Source organism: Dama dama, chromosome 5, assembly GCF_033118175.1.
Source record: "Dama dama isolate Ldn47 chromosome 5, ASM3311817v1, whole genome shotgun sequence".
Classification (NCBI taxonomy): domain Eukaryota; kingdom Metazoa; phylum Chordata; class Mammalia; order Artiodactyla; family Cervidae; genus Dama; species Dama dama.
The window spans coordinates 4184521-4204275 of NC_083685.1; the positions used below are offsets into that span (position 1 = coordinate 4184521).

Consider the following 19755-nt stretch of genomic DNA (forward strand, 5'->3'; position numbering starts at 1 on the left):
CAGGCCATAGTTGTGGCATGTGGGATCTTCAGTCTTCATTGTGTGGGAGCTTTAGTTGCAGCATGTGGGATCTAGTTTCCTGACCAAGGGCCCCTGCATTGGGAGCACAGAGTCTTAGCCATTGGACCACTAGGGAAGTCCCCTCATTTGATTTGATTCTTATCCAAAGAGCAACTTCCTGGTCAACTCAACTTCAACACTTCTAGTGATGGGGAACTCGTTGCAGCCAGAAACAGTCATGGGCTGACAGTTTTAATAATGTAAACATTACATCCTTGTGCCAGGCACTGTTCTAGGGCATGAAGGAGAAAGTCCTCCAGCTGTGGAGCCCAAACCTGCCTCCCTGCAGCCTCTTCCTACTGGATCTGTGTTCTGTCTTTGGAACAACCCAGATTGGGTCTGTGCTTCCCTCATCTGATTTGGCCTTGCAGTTTGCAGACAGCTGTGAAGTTCTCCTTAGACATTCTTCTCCCCTGTTTACTCAGTCTCCCCTCATTTCGCATTCCCAACGTGAGATTCGCTTTTCTTACAAACACGCTTCCATTTTAAAATGCAGATGTGGGGAGGGCAGCCCACTGAGCTTCATCTGAAGCGTCGCTCCCATCAGACTGTCTTGAGGGAAAGTGAGTCTGGATTTGGGAAAGGAGAGGGGAGAAACAGTCGGGAGCGTGGCTTGGGTGTCGATGCAGGATCTCGGGGGCAGGCAAAGAGCAGCCCTGGGACCCTGAACTCCTGACATGAAGGAACGGGACAGGCCAAGAGCGAAATATAGGACAAGCGATGAACACCTGTTGAGCACCAGCTGTATACATGCTGGGCACTTAGCTTGACTTGCCTGGCTTAATCCTCACAAGGGTGTCAGTAGGTAGGCGCCTGAAGTACTGTTATCCTGAGTAACCCGAGCTGGAGCCGGGAAATAGCCTGTCTAAGAAATGCCAGCCAGGTTCGGCAGCCATACCCTAGCCTTTACCTTAACAACCTTGCTCAAAGAAAGATGAAAACCTAAATTTGCCTGCTTACCCTGGAGCTGATCAATAATTATTCAGACGGAACCCAGATGCCCCAGACTTCTCCAGCCTTCAGCAGTCCTGCGGTACCCAGTGAGGAACCTCGGTCTTAGACCAGCTTTCTGCCCCACCGGTCTGTCCTGGCTGTTTCTGGCTCTCTGGCCTGCCTCACCACTCCTGTCTCAGGGAAACCTTTTACAGCTGAACCTCATGGCACAGTTAGGACCGGATGAGAGTGTTTAGGGAGGCTTGTCCCCAGGGGGTTGTATTGAGCAGATCTCATGTCCAACTTCCGGCTGGGTTGTAGGGGTCAGTAGACCCTCTGCCTCCCCTACAGTCGGCTACTGGTAACCGTGAGTCTGCCACCTCCAAGAGTCAGTCTCGACGACTTTGACACTCCCTGTTTGTAGAGATGTAGTCACCCAGGGGAAGTGATGTGAGTCGATTAGCACCTCAGGTCTTTCCATTTCTGGGTAGGATTTTGGCTTTACCATTGCCTAACCAAAGAGCCCACTAATTAAGGCCCTCATCCTAACGGAAACTGCAAACTAACATAGCAAGTCTCAGCCAGGGCCTCATTACACAAACACACAACCACATTGAAAATATTCTTTTAAAAATACATATATATATGCGCTAATAATTTCTGAAGAGGATACATTTGGAACAAACAGAGGCATCTCGTTTGTACAGAATCTCAGACTCATGCCATGGGAGAGCTGCTCGGTGCCTTGTACAGTGCGGGTCTCATTTTATCATCTGGGTCTTCCTTCTGATTGAGAATGATCGCCACTAAGAATTATTTTTACTATAAATCCGGAAACTTACTGGGAATCTCTAAAGATCCAGTACTACTGGGTTTGAAACCATGAACTGACAATGTTAAGACACCCTGAGAACTGGCTCTAATAGTGTTGTTTTTTTTTTAATGTGTATTAACACATATATGTGGAATCTAGAAAAACAGTACTGATAAACCTATTTGCAGGGCAGGAATAGAGATTCAGACATAGAGAACAGACTTACGGACACAGCAGGGACAGAAGAAGGTGTGATGAATTGACAGTAGCATTGAAATATATCTACATTACCATGTGGAAAACAGCTAGCTAGTGAGAAGTTGCTATTTATCACAGGGAGCTCAGCCTGGTGCTCTGCGGCAAGCTAGAGGGGTGGGATGGGGTGGGAAGGAGGTTCAAGGGGGAGGGGACGTATGTGTACCTGTGGCTGATTCATGCTGATGTGAATTATCCTCCCGTTAAAAATAAATAAAAAGAACAAAACGTGCACCACTTTGAACTTGTGTGAGTGTCACTTTGACACTGGTGAATCTTTCCAGTCTCTTCCTGGTAGAGGTGAGCTGGAGAATCAAAGGACCCTGACACCAGAGGGACCTTCGAGAAGGGAAATGAAGATGTGGTTTCGGTGCCTGGCTTCAAAGGCTGGTGGCAGTCGTGAGCTACACCAGCCCTCTTTCCAGCTAGACCAATTTTCTGTAAAGACAGAAAAACCGCAGGCAGCCCAAGTCAAATTTCCCCTGCATAGATTTCAGTTTAACGACATCCCAGTTTCCAGGCGACCTGCAGCAGATCTTTGCGAGCGCCGGCACTGCTGGGGTGAGGGAATGGCTAGAGCACTGTGGTTTAGGCTCCCCAGCTGGGGTCTGAGTTGTCCTTCTTTTCACTGAGCTTCTAGCTTCTTGATGAACTTGTGGTTATTCATTCCGTTATTATTAAGGACAGAAATGAATAGGCTAGAAAAAGGATTGTTTTTTTTTTTTTTCTCTCCCCATCCCAATAAATCATGCAGTAAATAGAATTGAACATCCTCCCATCTTGATAGCTGGCTGAACTTCTGAGCTCTGCTGTGTCAAATCAGCGAGTTCATGTCTTCATGGTTCTCGGATCCTCTTGACAACGCGTCTCCTTCTTGATGTGCCCAGCCAGGGCACGGGTCCAGCACCTTCTCTCTGCTGCTGAGACACACACACACAGAAACACACACACTCTCTCTGTCTCTCTCCATCAGACACACACATCCTTCCTGTTGGCATCCATTGCGGGAGGAGAGGGGTGTTAACAGAGACAATAAAAGCACTAAAAGACCATCTAGACAGATTCAGACTCTAGACTTTGACTTAAAGGATCTCCCACCTTAGGCTAAATTTATCAAAATTATAGACTGAGAGCTAAATTCCTCTTTTAAACAAAACGGTTCTCTCTGAAATCCAGATTGACTAATTACTGCCTATAACCCGTCTGCTCCGAGAGTCAGAGCCTCCTGGGGTATTGATGAAGCTGCTTGGTGTTCAGACACCTGAGGCTCTGAGGCTGGCTCACTGCCTCACAGGGTTCGCCCTGTCAGATTTCTGACACCCTGTGGAGTAAGTTCCTCCTGACACGGAGCGTGAGTGACCCCCTATAGCTTTTGCCAGTCTGCTCTGAGCTCTGTGCTCTGAGAGACACAAAACAAGCCTAATCCCTCCACTAGACAGCTAATCTCTTCATAGGATTCTCTCAAAAGAAGTTCTGGTGACTCAGGCTCCGGTTCTCCCAAGGATATAATAAGCCCGTACCTTCCCCCTCCTGCTCCTCTTGGCGGCAGGGCGAGCTCATGGGAGGACACGCCACGTGCTGGGGAAAGGGAACTCGCTCCTCCCTGGCAGGCCTCGGGGCTACAGCCCAACTCAGAACCCCAGCTGGGGGGCTGCCTGTGGGCAATCGGAAGTTGGAGAGCCTCCTGAAGGGGAGTGTGACGACCACAGGCTGCCGCTGGCTTGAGTGCATGTCTGGCCCCTGAGAGTCTCCTCTCAGCCCAGATCAGAGGTCTGCCCTGGGTTCTGAGTCTTTCCTGTGCATCAGAACCCAGGGAGTTCTCCAGAGGGCCCACCCCCTGGGGTTCTGATGAATAGAAATGAGGCAGGCCTAGTAGTCTGCGGTTTAACAAGCACTCCAGGCCCTGATGTCCTCACTACACTGATCTGAATGAAGAAAACTAGACGAGCCCAAAAATACCTTGTGTTTTGATTTTATTTAACCAGAAAACACACACACTTACAACATTTAACTTGTTGGTCCTATCCATTTAAATTATTAAATTTCATGGTATATAAATAATTCACACAACACTGACGTTTATTATTCATCTGATGCTAATCATTAAGTCTATTAGAATTCTTCCAGAAGGACGGGAGGACTGGGGGCCTCATCTGCAGGTTACAGACTGATGAGCTGAAGTTTGGGGTGGGGGAAGTGTGCCACAGGGGCTCTCGGAAGGGAACCAGGCTCCTGCGTTGCAGCCGGTTCCCGTCTCGGGCTGGCCAGCAGAAGACGGCACAGGGCCGGCTTTGGGGAACTCTACAGGGAGACTACACTTTGGTCCAACACTTAGCTGATTAACCTCGTGATTGAAGTTAACACAGGAATCACACAGGATCAGCACCGCCACACACACGCTATGCGATTCTGTGGGAATTATAATGAACTGCAGAGGGATTCCAGCACACAGGTTACAACAAGTTAAAACCTTCTGCGGTCGTCTGAGCACCTGGGGAGTTGAATTATGCAAAGAAAACCCTTTTTCCTTTGAGAAGGACAGCTTGTTTCTCTTCCAAAGAGCTGCTGTGGTTCTTTTCCAGCTATAAAGGGTGTCTCACCTCTAACTCCGCCTCAAAGCAATGCTGGCCCCAAGCAGTCCTGGTGACCTTGTTTCCTTGTGGCCAAGTGAACCCATGTCCTACCTGGTCATTCAGCACTTAGTGAATTAACACAGAAAGTTGAGCAATACATTTAGTAAAGGGTTTTGGTGATAGAAACTTACTTTCCTACTAAGACACTTCATGCACACTTGTTGCAAAATGGACTTATTTTAGAATAAAAGTAGCAAAGGCAGCCAAGTTTCACTTTCTGTCAGGGATGAAGACTTTCACTGGTTCGCTGACCTTCCTCTTCTTTCTGGATCTCTCAGAACTTTGCTGACTGCACATGAAATTCATTCTTTGAATCTGTGAGAATCACCAGAGAGAGGCAGCGTTCAGCAGAGATTCTGGTATCTGCACAAGGCACACAGGACAGACCAAGCCTTAACCCCCCGAGTGGCAAGCGGATCCAAACCTGCCTTCCTGCTGGCCAGGCTAGCCCTGCTCCGAGGCCCTGCGGCCAGAGCGGAGCCTGGCATTCCGGCTTTCAGGAGCTGAGGCCCCTGGAGGCATCCAGGTTCAGGGACAGTTTCTTGGCTCTCTTTAGCGAATTCAGCACATCCAGCTCTTGAGAAAAAGAGCTGTCAAGAGGTGGGGCCAACTAGGAGCCATTAAGGGTCAGGAGAGATCTAGGGCACTGATAGCTTTAGAGGCAAATATAATTCAAGTCACCTTTTCAGTGAGCAGAATCATGCAATCTTACCTTTTTTAAACTATAGGTTCAGATTAACAAGGTGGGACCATGACCTTCTTTCTGCTTGATGAGAATTATGTTACTGACTAAAGAGAATTCGGTTAGTGAATCATCATGGACATATATTTCTCCATTGGGCTCAGCTTTGGTAAAGATTTTAGAATCTATTTTTATTTAACCGAGCGAACAACTCGATGTCAGACAATCCCTAATGCCTGGAATTCCAAGACAGGCATGGAGGACATTTTTATAGTTTCCAGCCACTAGATGGGAGAAAAGGTTTTTCCATGTTCTCTGTTCTTTCTTTGGAGGAAAATGGAATAAGATACATATTTTTAAGCAAGACTTGTCAGAATATCTAGTAGAAGTTCCAACATTATTCTTTTGTTATAGGTACAGATTGTTATTGTTGACATGCTTTTACTACAAAATAATGGAAGTATCAGTAAAGCAGCTAAGTACCATTTGGAGCCAAGGATTGGTTCTATAAACACCTAATTTCATCACCAGTTTTGCATTTTAGAAAGTAGTTGAATTTCTGATCTCAGAAACCACAAATTCCCTTTGGCTTAAACCAAGACATTGGCTATATGGAACACTAAAACTCTGAGAAAATAATTAGAGCTGCTCATTAAGTAACTGGTTTGCTTAGATATACAAAAGTTTGAAAGGTCTGCTGTAAAGTAAGGAAATAGCAACATAAAAACCCAAAGCACAAAAGCCAACTTCTTTATCTGGGAGGTGAATTTGTTTCAGTGTAGCTGTAAGAAAAAGTACTGGGTAAAATTCTAGCTTTTCTAAAAATGTGCTTGGGTATGCTTTCCATTCAAATGAAATTATCCCCACTTCTATCAAGTCAGGTTACACTGGGAAGAAGAGAAGATGGGTGTACAGGTTGGTCTGATGGTTTGATAGTTTTGTTCTCTTTTTCTTCTTTGCGAGAGTCAACCAGAGTTTTGTTACAAGCTTCAGAGCTTTAATTTTATTGCAGTGAGTTCACTGAAACATCTTCATAATGTATACAAGTCAACTAGTGAGGTCTGGGAAGTTCACTGGTTTATAGAAAACTAGTGGGTTTGAAAGCAAGTATGTGATCAGTTGGGGTGCTTCCTAACATAGATAAATAGTCCGTGTTCTGAACTGTATAAGCCCACAAATTTATCCATACAAAGCAACATTTGAGAAACATTTTTCAGGTGTGCTCCAACTCGCTGAGTTTGCATCGTTGATGCCAAAGCCACCCAGGCAAGCATTCCACTGGAGGTGTCCAAGTTAAAAACCTGGGATTCATCCATGGCTACTCCATCATCCTCACCCTAACGTCTAACTAATCACTAATTCCAGTTGAGCCTACCTCCTTAATATCTTTCAGATCCATCCATTTTTCTCTCTTGTCCTGCCTCTGGTTTACCGTAGGCCAGTATCATCTCTCCCAACTCCTGGACTCAAACTGCCACGCTTCCTGCCTCTCCAATCCACTCTCCCACTCCGGAGCCCAAGTAGTCTCTGTTGAATCTGACTACATGGCTCTCCTGATTCATCACCCATGTTAGTGACTTCCCATTGTTCCCAGGACAAAGCCCACACTCTCCATGGCCCTGGCCCATCTCTGCAGCTCCATCTTGCCCAGACTTCCTCGGCCGATTGCAGTTCTCACATGGCCCCTGCTCACCCCACTCTGGACCTGGCCTCTGGTGTCCACTCCCACGCTCTGCTCCTGCCCTGTCACTGGGTGCAGGGAATTATTGGCCGAATGAATGAATGTGTCCTGTGCTGGCACTAATACCGTGTCTCTGGTAATGTAAAAGTGCATAAGACACAGTTGTTTTCAAGGATTGAATCTTGTAAGGGAGAGACATGAAGCACATGATTGCAAAATAAGGCAGCACAACATAATAGAAATCCATTCACTCAGCAATTATTAATGGAGTGCCAGCGCTGCGCGTGGTATTGTTCTGGGTGCTTGGGGCACATTAGTGAACAAACGAGATAAAAAGCCTTGCCCTGTAGATTTTACAGTCCGGCCATGTTACTTTTTGGCTTAATGATTTCCTATGGCATCTCACCACTTTTAGGCGAAGTCCAAAGTGCCTCCCTTGGCTTTTCGTACATCATCGGTGGTTCTGGGAAAGGGAGGGGCCTTTGTGGGGGCCGCTACCGTCCGAACACCCCCCAGTTCGAGTCGCCGCCTGCCAGGGCCTGGCTGTGCCCAGCAGTGTCCGCCGCCTCTCCCCCATTCCGTCTCTCACTCTGCCCGCTGTTTTCTCAGCCCCCACGAATGGCAAATGGCCCATCACGGCAGATGTGTGTGTGTGTGTGTGTGTGTGTGTGTGTGCTGGGGACAGGAGCATCTTCCTAAGGAATGAGCGCAGAGCTGCCGTCACGGTCTTAGAGCCCCTCTGTGCACTGTTAATGGGGTCCCAGAGGTTAGGCACTTGCCTATCTTGGTCACAACTTGCATATAGTACAGCCTGAATTCATTTTCTTCCTATGAATGAATGAATGAATGAATCTGTCCTTAAACAACACTCTGCCTGCTGTATAGAAAGGTGTGTGGAGGCAGCAAGTGGATGCAGGCTGGTGAGTCATGCTACTGGAGTGGTCAAGTGATAACCTTGGGTGCCCGTGCAGGAGAGACGGCAACAGTGAGAGCAGCATCGAGAAGGTAGAGGCAGTAGGATGACCAACTGGACACAGTGGTCAAGGAGAGGTGGGTAGGCCAACAATGACTCCCAGTTTCTGGTTCAGGCAACCTCAGGGATGGAGGGACTGTTCTCTCAGGCAGAGAACAATGAGCGTTTTGAACCTGCTGTGTTGGGAGTACTTGAGAAACCCCAGGTAGAGATAGGGGATCGGCAGCAATGTACGGAAGTCTGGAGCTCGGGGTGGCAGCCTGGGTTGGACAGGTGATTGTGAGAGTCGTCAGCATATGGAGGCTAGTTAGTGCCGCGGGTGTGGAAGAGTCTGCTTACTGAGAGAAGAGAGCGTGAGAAGGGAAAGGAGGCCAGGACACAGCCACAAGGAACTCCAACACTTAGAGATCAGGTGAAAGAGCCGACGAAGAAGGGTGCGAGAGACAGAGAAGTCTAGATTGCCCTACAAAGAAAGCCAAGGCAGAGAGGTTTAAGAAGAGGGAATAGAGAAAATAAAAGCGATGAAGGCTTTTTTTCCCCTGTAGTGTCAGGGGTTGCTGAGAAGTCAAGGATGATAAGGACTGAAATATGTCTACTTGATTTAGACAGGGAAGTTACTAGCTGCATTAGAGTTTGGGGGGCAGATGTCACCCTGAAGTCAGTTGAAGAATGCATAAAAAACTAAAGACATTGAGACAGCAAGTATGCAAAGTTTTATAAAAAGTCAAGAGGGAGTAACCAGCTCAACCTGGGGAATTTAGAGAAGGCCCCTAAGCCTAAGAGAAACATTGAGATGGGTCTTAAAGTATGGGTTCACTGCATTGGAGATGGGGAAAGTGGGTAAGAGAGGTCATTCTAGGTGGAAGGTCCATTCAGCATGTCTGAAGCACTAAGGTATGAAAAGACATGGAAGGTACATGCAACAGTGAGAAATGTCCCTTTATTAGATTGGCCCTTAGGGTGAGGCGTTACATATCAACACTCTCCTGTTAAAAATGTAAATTCCCCTGTAATTATTACTCAGTATGATATTAGTGTAAATTAACTTAGCAAATGGTCTTCTCACAGGCTTTGGGAAGCAGACAGATAAGTATCAGCACAGAAGAGCAGTCAGGGCACCGTGCTTTGCATTAGGAGGTTGATCTGTCTGGGGAACAGAGCGGGTGGGCAGCCCCAGACAACCAGGAAATACCGTGAGAACTTTTTGTGCCTGGGGTGACAGTGCAGAGAATTTTGTTTATTACTTCAAAACTGTCTGCCAGGTCAGATCTGGCAAAATGTTTTCTGTTTAGAAAGCCAGTCCTTGCCAGCATAGATGTGTATATAATCAAGTGTTAAGTATGGAATCTCTGGACTTAGAAGTTGCCAGATCAAGGACATTTATGGTTCAGAGAGGGTTTGTGCGCTTATAACTAAGTTATAGCCCTGATGTTAGTTTCAAATCCTCTCCCTTAAAATGTATCTTTTCTGCACAATGAAAGGTAGATCAACAGTGATTATCCAATAAATGCTATTAGCATGAATGGAGCTAGTTGTTAACATTGTGATGAATGAGTGGTTAAGAAACCAAACGCTGAAAGGGAATGCCGACCTCCAGCTCCAGTGGAGCTGTGAGCTCTCTGGTGTGCTGGGAAGTGTCTCTCACATTTTCCTGGGATTTATGAAGAGTTTGCCCACTGACTTAGGGTTCTGGACCATGTTTATCTCTATTTGGGAGGTAAATATGTAGTTTCCTTAGAAATCACATATTTCCATTAATCTCTAAAGTTTATTCTATCAGTTCTTCCTTCCTGCACATTTTCTAATGCATCATGTGGCTTTAAAAGTTCCATAAGTAATTCATTTACTCAGCCAATGTTTGGGGCATCTTCTCTGTGTCAGATATTGTGCTGAGCATGAAAGACATGAAGCTGATCAAGACATACTTCATGTCCTCCAAGAGATTATGGTGGGGAAACAAACCGGCTACAGATGAAATGGGAGTCATGGGTAGGGTACGGTGAAGCTTCCAAAAAGATCTTATCAGCTCTTCCTGGGGAGGCCTGGCAAGGCTTCAAAGAGGATGTGAAACCTGAACTAAGAACGGCGAGATGAGCAGACATTCACCAGGCAGATGGCATTAGAGAGAACATTCTAGACAAAAGCAGCACAGGGATGGGACAGAAAGCAGAATACCCCTGGAGGACTGGGACTCGTTCAGCGAGACTAACAGGAAGGGCACAGGGTGGTAGGCTGGGTCAGACAAGGTCGTTCTCCCAAGTTTGGATTTTCTGTGCTGTCATGGAGTGCCTCCACAGAGTTCCCAGAGCAGGTGTGCTGTGGAAAGGTCCTGACGGCAGCAGTGTAAGGGGTGAACCGGGGACAGTGAGACAAGGAGAGTAAGGTTATTTCAGGAGGACTGATCCAAGGGAGAACAAGGGCCGCAGTGAGGGCAGACCAGGGCGGGCGATGGGGGAGAGGGCGGTGGGGGGGGGGTTCTGAACCTGGACCCTGATACATCCTTGCCATTCACTGCGATGGGCACAGAGATGGCAGAGGAAAGAAAGGAGTGAAACCAAATGACAAGATGGTCAATGGTGCCACTGATCAAGACGGGAAGCAGAGGAAGCTGAGGGGGTGGGAGGTAGAAACAAGGTGGGGAGGGTGGACGGAGCAGTAACTACTCTGGTTTTGAGATTCTGCGTTGGAGGTGGGCTCTCCAAATGCAGATGTCCCCCAGGGCCCGGGCTGGGTGATCTGGAGGCCAGGAGGAGGGAGGGCACTGTGCTAGGAGCACAGAGAGAGGGTGTATTCACTTCACATCAAAGATGGGCCGTTACCGGAGCTCTGGCAGGAAGGTGGTTGACGTGGCTGTAGATACAGGTACCTCTTTAAACAGGGGGGCAGGAAGTTGAATCATTCGTTCCTGATGGGCTTAGTTATTCCTATAAAGTAGAGTTCAGGTCATCTGTTTAGAAAGGGGAGTCAATTGTCATGGGTGGCATTGAAGACACTTACATGGTGTAAGCATGCAGAGTGGAAAGGAGCCACTGATGGACTTTCAAAACTAATAGTTATTGCTTAGGGTCCAGGTAACTTTAAGACACAGTACCTTCAAATGAAAAAATGTAACTCTTGACATATTAAACACTTTGCTCTTCTTTTTACAACCATTTGAATGCTTACAATAGACTTGCTAAGAACATCACAAATGTTATCTCATTTATTCCTTGAGACAACTATGTGAGGACAAGAGAGGGGCTTTTTATTCCTCTCACAGATGTAAAAACTGAAGCTCAGAGAAATGAAATGACTTGTCTACTTCACACATTTAGTAAGTGGAAGTCTTGAACACAGGTCTCCTGACTTCAAATTCAGTGCTTTTTATAATCTGCTTTCAACCCAAAGGGGAAACAAAGATAGGAGAACCCAGCCATCAGAACTCTGGGTAGGGTTCCTGCCCTGGGCTTCTGTCTGAGGCTGACCACTGTTGGGCACAGCCTGCTGGGACCGCAAATGATAAGCCAAAGCTGAGTTCATTAATCTTCCTTTGTGACCGATTTTTCCTCCTGACTTTTCAATTTCTGTTAATCACCATTTCCCAGTCATCAAAGGTGGAAAACACAGTCACCCTAGATTCCTCTCTCATTTCCTAATGCCTACACAGCGCTCTTGTAATGAGTACGTGAAACAGCACAGATGGAGCACCTGGTCCATCTCCCACGTGCAAGTCATTCAGCGCCTGGGGGCTCTTGTCATTCCTACTCCAGCCAGACTGGATCCTGAGAAGGGCCACCGAAAGATGTCCATGTCCTAGTCCCTGGAGCCTGTGAATAATACCTTATATGGCAAAAAAGACATGGCAGGGGGCGGTCTCTGCAGGGTGCCTGAGTGTCTTGAGATGAAGAGGTTATCCTGGATTATCCAGGTGACCCTACCCATGAGCATGTGTATTCTTACAAGAGAGAAGAAGAGGGGGACCGGAACCCTGACAGATGAGGAAGAAACCGTGTGACCCCTGAGGCAGAAACTGGAGTGATGTGGCCATAAGCCAAGGAATGCCAGGGCTACCAGAGGCTGGAGAAAGCAGAGGACCAATTCTCCCCTAGATCATTTAGAGAAGTATGGCTTGCTTTCGGCCCAGTGACTGAGTTTTGGATTTCTGGCCTCTAGTGAGAGAATACATTTCTGATGTTTTAAGCCATGAGATTTGTGGTCATTTGTTACAGCAGCCCTAGGAATCTAACACAGTTATTCCCCCAAAACACCTCATTCTTTCCCCTCTTCTCTATTTCTTCCACGTTTCAGAAGACAGAAATCTTCTATTATTAATACTTACTGTCTTAGGTTTTGAATAATTCTTTCAAGGTCAATCTCTAAAAGTATCTCATCCACAAAGTCTTTCCTATTTCTTTAATCTGATATGAATATTCTTTCTTGAGCAAATACCCACAGCACATTTTTTGTAATTATGTTTTCCTGACAGCATTAATATTTGTAAACAATTTGTCCATTACCAAAACAGGGTTTTAAGTTCTTTGGGAATTAATTTGTATTAATGTGATTTTTAGACTCCCTGCAATGCTTTGCATGGTGTCTTTTACACACATCAGTAATTCTTTTGCTGTCTATCTGAACTACCTACACAAGTATTCAGTTACACAGGTATTCACACATCCTAAACCTGCACTGTCAATATGGCAGCCATTAGCCATGCGTGACCACTTAAATTTAGTCAGAATTAATTAAAATTTAGCATTCGGTTCCTCAGTTGCCTTAGTCACATTTCAAGTGTTCAGAAGCCACCTGTGGGTGCTCAATTCAAGTGCAGAATAACCACATATCAGACATCACAGATATAGAACACTGTCATCGTCACTGAAGTTCTCCTGCACGGAGCTGCTTCCCGGAGGCAATCTGTGACTAACCCAAGCATACAGGTTTCCTAGGGACCGTGGTGACAGCAGAGAAATTAGAAATACATTTTCCTCAAAAACGCAAAGACCCATTACTGTAAAAAAGTCACAATTTTCCAAGATTACTTTATCAAACCAATGCAATCCCAATCAATATCCCATTAATATGTCTTTTGGAACTGAAGATGATTCTAATAGTTGTCTAGAAGTGAAAATATACAGAAAAATCTTTAAAATACTGAAAAAGAAGAACTATGAAGTGGGAAAAGAGTTGTTTTTCCAGACTGCAAACACAGAGTAATTAAAACACAATAGCAATAAGAATAGACATATGAATCAACACAGTAAAATACAATAGCAAGTCTAAAAACAAACTATCTAGGATTTTTAATTTATGATAGAAATGGCATTCAGATTAGCAGGGAAAGGGTAGCAATTCAACACCAACACAATGGGAGGACTCTCTCACACCAGGAAAACAAAATTCAGCTAGCTTAGGGAGCCAAAAGTAAAAACTAAAATTAGTTTATTAGAAGAAAATGTATCAATAGAAAAACTTCTTAGAAGAAAATATGGAAAAACATGTTTATAGCTTTAGCATTGCAGAGACCTTTTTTTTTTAAATGTTTATTTATTTGGCCGTGCCAGGTCTTAGCTGCAGCACGTGGGATCTAGTTCCCTGATGGGGGATTGAACCTGGGCCCCTTAAGGGGCGCAGAGTCTCAGCCACTGGACCACCAGGGAAGTTCATGCAAAGACCTTTTTAAGCAAGATATAAAATGGAAAACCATGGAAAGTTATCCCGTGTTCCTAAATTGGAAGACCTAATGTTGTTAAGCTGTCAATACTACCCAAAGCAATCTACAGATTCAATATAATCCCTGTCAAAATCCTAGTGACTTTTTTTTTTCAGAAATAGAAAACTTCATTCTAGAATTCATATGAAATCTCAAGGGACCCTGAATTGCCAAAACAACCTTGAAAAAGAAGAACAAAGGTATAGGCCTCACACTTTTGATTTCAAAACAACTACAAAGCTACAGTGATCAAAGTATTGTATTGGCCTAAAGACAGACATACAGACCAAGAAATAGAAGAGAGTCCAGAAATGAACCCTCACATATATAGTCAAATGATTTTTGACAAGGATGTCCAGAAGGGATGCCCAATGGAGATTGATTTTTGACAGAGGAGATGCCCAGTGGGGAAAGGAAAGTCTTTTCAGGAAATGATATTGGTAGACCTGGATATCCATGTGCAAAGCATACATACAAATATTAATTCAAAATGAACTGAAGACCTAAACATAAGAGCTAAAACCATAAATCTCATAGAAGAAAATGAAGGGGGGAGCGTCATGACATTGGATTGGGCAAGATTTTCTTGGACATGACACCAAAAACACAAGCAACAAAAGAAAAAACAGATAAATTTAACTTCATCACAATTAAAAACTTTTGTGCGCCATAGGACACTACCAAGAGATGGACTACACAACCCATGGAATAAGAGGAAATATTTGCAAGTCATATCTTGTAAGATATTAGCATCCATAATATATAAAAAACTACAACTGCAACAAAACAATCTGATTAAAGAGTGGGCAAAAAAGAAAATATACAAGTGGCACAAAAGCAAATGAAAAAGATTCTCAACATCACTAATCATTCAGTTCAGTTCAGTTCAATCACTCAGTTGTGTCCGACTCTTTGCGACCCCGTGAAACGCAGCACGCCAGGCCTCCCTGTCCATCACCAACTCCCGGAGTTTACTCAGACTCATGTCCATCGAGTCGGTGATGCCATCCAGCCATCTCATCCTCTGTCATCCCCTTCTCCGCCTGCCCCCAATCCCTCCCAGCATCAGGGTCTTTTCCAATGAGTCAACTCTTCGCATGAGGTGGCCAAAGTATTGGAGTTTCAGCTTCAGCATCAGTCCTTCCAATGAACACCCAGGACTGATCTCCTTTAGGATGGACTGGTTGGCTCTCCTTGCACTAATCATTAGGGAAATGCAAATCAAAACCACAGTGAAATATCACTTCATACTCATTAGGATGGCTATTAGTAAAAAATAAGAAAATAGGAGTATTGGGGAAAATGTGGAGAAATTGGAACCCTTGTGCATTGCTACTGGGAATGTAAAATAGTGCAGCTGCTATGGAAAACAGTGTGGCAATTCCTCATGTAATCAAAAATGTAATCACCATACGATTCCAACAATTTCACTTCTAGGTATATGCCCGAAAGAACTCAAAGTGTGAACTTGAATAGATATTTCTACACTCGTGTTAACAGCAGCATAATTTACAATAGCCAAAAAGCGGAAGCAATCTCAATGTCCAGAGATGGATGAATGGGTAAACAAAATGCAGTGTATACATACAATGGAATATTGTTTAGTCTTAAAAAGGATGGAAATTCTGACACATGCTACAGCATGGATGAACCTTGAAGACATTATGCAAGTGAAATAAGCCAGTCACAAAAGGACAACTAGTGTATGATTCCACTTATATGGGTTTTCTAAATATACTAACAAGGAAAAATCTCTAAGACATATGTTAAGTGAAGAAAGCAAGTTTCAGGAAAAGATGCCATTATCCCATTTATGCTTTTAAAACATCCACAAATATATGCATATATGTTTGTATATATGTGTATGTATATATACCATATATGCATACATTCCTATACATGTATATAGTGCTATCCAGTAGAAATAGATGCAAAACACCATTACAAGCCACATATAAAATTTACAATTTTCTAGTAGGCACACTGTAAAAAGTAAAAGGAAACAGATGAAATTAAATTTTAACAATTATTTGATCCAGTATATAAAAATATTATTTCAATATATACTCAACATAAAATTGAGATATTTTGCTTTTTTTATACTATGTCTTTACAATCTGGTATGTATTTTCCATTTACAGAACATTTCAACTCAAGTTAGCCACATTTCAAGTGGTTTACAGCCACATGTGACTACTGGCTACCATGCTGGACAGCACATCTTGTGTGTATGTTTTAAATTCAAAGTCAATGATATGGACTATCCTTATTGGTGGTTTTTGAATTATCTGTGAGAACGTATTCATGTGTAAATTGTATTGGGTTGACCAAAAAAGGTTCATTTGAGTTTTTTGAATCATCTTACAGAAAAGCCCAAACAAACTTTTTGGCCAACCCAATATAATTAGTTACATTAAAAATTTGAAGTTCCATATTTGTTTATTCTGTTAAAACTATATCTTTTATTAATTGCTATGTTTATAATCAACAATCTTTATCTCTTTGTTTTCCTTTATTTCAATGTGACGAAAGTTTTATTACATTATTTTAATTCGTAAACTGGGAAAGTCATAAAAGAACATTAAAAGCCTTAAAATTTGTGTGGTTTACCTTTTACAATTACAAAATATTCTAAACTATTATTACATACTTTTCAATAGAAAAATGTCAGCTACTTTCCTACTTCCACATGCCTGAGTAATTAACTATTAATTCTGTGGTAACTAAAGTAGAAATATAAAACACATATAAACACATTCAAGCACATACTTGAAGTAATTATAAAAATGAAAAAGTTGTTTTCAGTTTGTGGCATGTAGGAGGAAATGTACAGGCAATGACATGATGATGTTATTAGATGTACTAAACTTGACATAGGTTTGCTGATTCTTCAAAAAAGAGATGAACAGATAATAGATACAGAATTGGAAATGATACCCAGCTTCTCATAGACTTGCTATGTAGGTCATTTGCTTGAGTCTGAGTCTCTGAAAAGCGCTTCAGCAGGTGTGGAAAGAAACACAGTATAACTGTAAGTACAGAAATGACTCTATAGAGATAGGCCCCATAAAACAGACAGAAAAGGACCACTCTGGTATGAGGACTGTCTGAGGGGGAAGATCTCTTATTGGTGTGATGTCCAGACCTTGGGTCATGACGGCCTGCTCCTGCTGGCAGGAAAGAGAGGGCGAAGCTGACAAGACTTAGAAGCTTTGGCACCCCCGAAACAGTGCTTGCATACAAGGTGGAGGCAGAATGGCAAAGATCCATTCACTGAAAAGTCAGATTTTCACTTTAAACTGGCCCTAAGTTCACTTGAAGAAACAAAGGAAAAAAAAAACTAAAAAGAAGTAGTTGAGCGTTTAGAGTGTGGATAGGTTTTATATGAGGGACAGACACCTAACTTTAAGTTGTATTTTGCTTTTTCAGCAAACAGTGAAACATTTTCCAAGTTTTAAACAGAAAATGAAAATAATCATACCTCTCTTTCTGATCTACTTTTATTTGCTAATATATTTGAATCCTTTCCTATAATTAACAGAACTTTCCATGGCATCAGTTCAGTTCACATCTAGTTATTTAACTGCCTGATTCCTTTTTCTGGATTTTATTTATCTATTGCAATAACTAGTACAGCCACATGGTATGAAATTCAAAATGTAAAATAAAGGTGTACAGTGAGATTCTCCCTGCCACTCCGTGCCCTGTCTAGAAGGCAGCGTCTGCTACCAGTTTCTTGTACCTCCTCCCAGAAACTGTTCTGTTTCCATTTTGAAATTAACTGTACAGGTGGCGCTAGTGGTAAAGAACCTGCCTGCCAATGCAGGAACCACAGGAGATGCGGGTTCCATCCCTAGGCTGGGAAGATCCCCTGGAGGAGGGCATGGCAACCGACTCCAGTATTGTTGCCTGGAAAATCCCATGGACAGAGGAGCCTGATGGGCTACAGTCCATGGGGTCGCTAAGAGCTGGACATGACTGAAGCAACTTAGCATGCATGAATTGCTAAAAAACTTAAACTGCTAGAAAAAAGTTCACAGTATCATCCTCTTTGAGTTGTTTCACTAGAGCTGGATCAGGTCTGGACCGATGAGGAGGTGAAGGGTTGTGACCAAGTCACCAACCTGGTTGCAGGGTCACGCCCGGTCTCATAGCACACGAAGGTGGGGTTCCTTCCCGCTGCCTGCAGTTATCAGTTATCTTCCCCATCTGGAGACCCCATGTTTTCCTCCTGACTAAAGGAAGTGACAGAGAACCAGACTGTAGGAGGGTAAAAATGAGGGTCGGGCAAGATTCAGGTACCAGGCTGAGTACCAGATTCAGGTACCAGGTATTCAGGTGGTGATGGGGCAGCAGGATGATGCAGCAGGCATGGGTGGCAGAGCGTTTCAAGGTAGTGAGGAACACAGATGTGGGACAATGAGCTCTAACCAGTATCTCCCACAGGTAGGGTGAAGTGAGGGCTAAATCAAGATGCAAGCAGGATGCTGCAGGTACACAGAGGGAGAAAGAGGATGGGGGGAGGGGCGTCATCAGTCAGTCCAGGGCTGCTTGAGCATGTCTGATGAGCTTCTCAAAACAGCACACGTTTTCCCTGACTCATGAAACCCGAGAGCTGGGAGAATGCCAGACCCGTGTGCTGAAGCTCAGTCAGTAGGGAAGCCTTTAAAAACCAATATGAGGAGGAAGCACTCAGAACTTGCACACGCACAAAAATGTAGAGATTAATAATAAGTCCCCCAGCAGCTTACGACTGGTCTGTGTTGTGAATCTCAGAAACAAAACAAAACACACATTTTCAAAAGCTTTACTAATTAATTAAAATCGAGGCTGCCAGGCGTTGCTCGCCTCCAGGGGGCGCCATTCACATTGCTGCCCGTGACTTTGGTGGCCCCTGGAATTGTGCAATATCGACATAATCCTGCATGGCAACCCTCTGTGGGCAATCCTCACTTTTTGGGCGACCACTTCCTAAGTTTCCCCATCACTAAATTCTTACTTGGGATACAAGATTTTCCTTTGGGCTAATATTTTCTATGATAAAAAGAAATCAGATATTTAGAAATATGAATATGCTTTCTTAAAACTGCAGGTTTGTTGAGTATAAACTGCAGTGTAGCTACGCTACAGAATGTGGCTAGATTACACACCTAAAATATGACATAGTGTGCATATTTTCCAACGTATAAAGATTTTCCATGATGGGGTAGGGCTGCTTGGTCTCAAATATTATTTATTCAGAAATGTAAGGCTATTTCAAATCAAGTCGGCCAGAGAGCAGGGTGGAATAGTACTATTGTTGCAGGGCATCTGGCACATACATTGTCACTCTGAGGCTTTCAGATTTTATGATTCAAAGTTGAAAGTTTCAGAAGAAGAGTTTTCCTGATTTCCGCCCCCGCCGCATGTCTGTTTTCATTGCCATTGTCAAATTCAGCAGGTTAAAGACATCTATCCATTTGGAAAACAATATGACGGTGGTCACATGAGAGAATAAAATAACAACGTGAACAAAGTCTGTGCATGTTTACAGTTAGGCCAGCATGGTTCAGAATTCCTGGTTCGAATCTTCCTGGTTAGGAAGCATCTAGCCAAGTGAAATCAAGAAATATTTGTCATCGTTAGATACAGTTGTGTTCTGTTCTTTGTGTTTTGCATTAATTGGTGAATATGCAGGCACTGATCTTTTTTAAGTTGTTGGGGCTGGGTTTTTTTTTATTTTTGTTTTTGGTGGGTAGGTATTGAGCTAGTTCCTAGTGGTTTTTAGAGTTTACCCACATTTTCCCTTTTTGTGGAAATATTTACGCTGGGGATTTCCACTAAGGGAATTTGAGTTAATAGAGCTCTTTGGGGGGTGGGTGTGTGTGTGTGTGTTGGGGGGATGATGGAAGGGATATAGCAGCTGAGGCCATATTTCTATTAGTGCCTTTTTTTTCTTGCCCCACTCAGAGTGTTTCCATACACATAAGACTTAATCTAACAGGTTCTCATGGAATATTATATATGTAAACTAAGATCATGGATTTGAAATT

General features: G+C 43.8%; 1 protein-coding gene across 1 annotated transcript in view; it reads right to left on the minus strand.

Annotated features, from left to right (window-relative positions):
* Nucleotides 1-4905: 4905 nt before the first annotated feature.
* HORMAD2 (HORMA domain containing 2) overlaps nt 4906-19755 on the minus strand; it is a 52199-nt gene continuing 37349 nt past the window's right edge. Inside the window, exon 10 of the mRNA XM_061140826.1 lies at nt 4906-5010. Coding sequence (XP_060996809.1) covers nt 4906-5010 — 105 coding nt within the window. The remainder of the gene's footprint in view (nt 5011-19755) is intronic.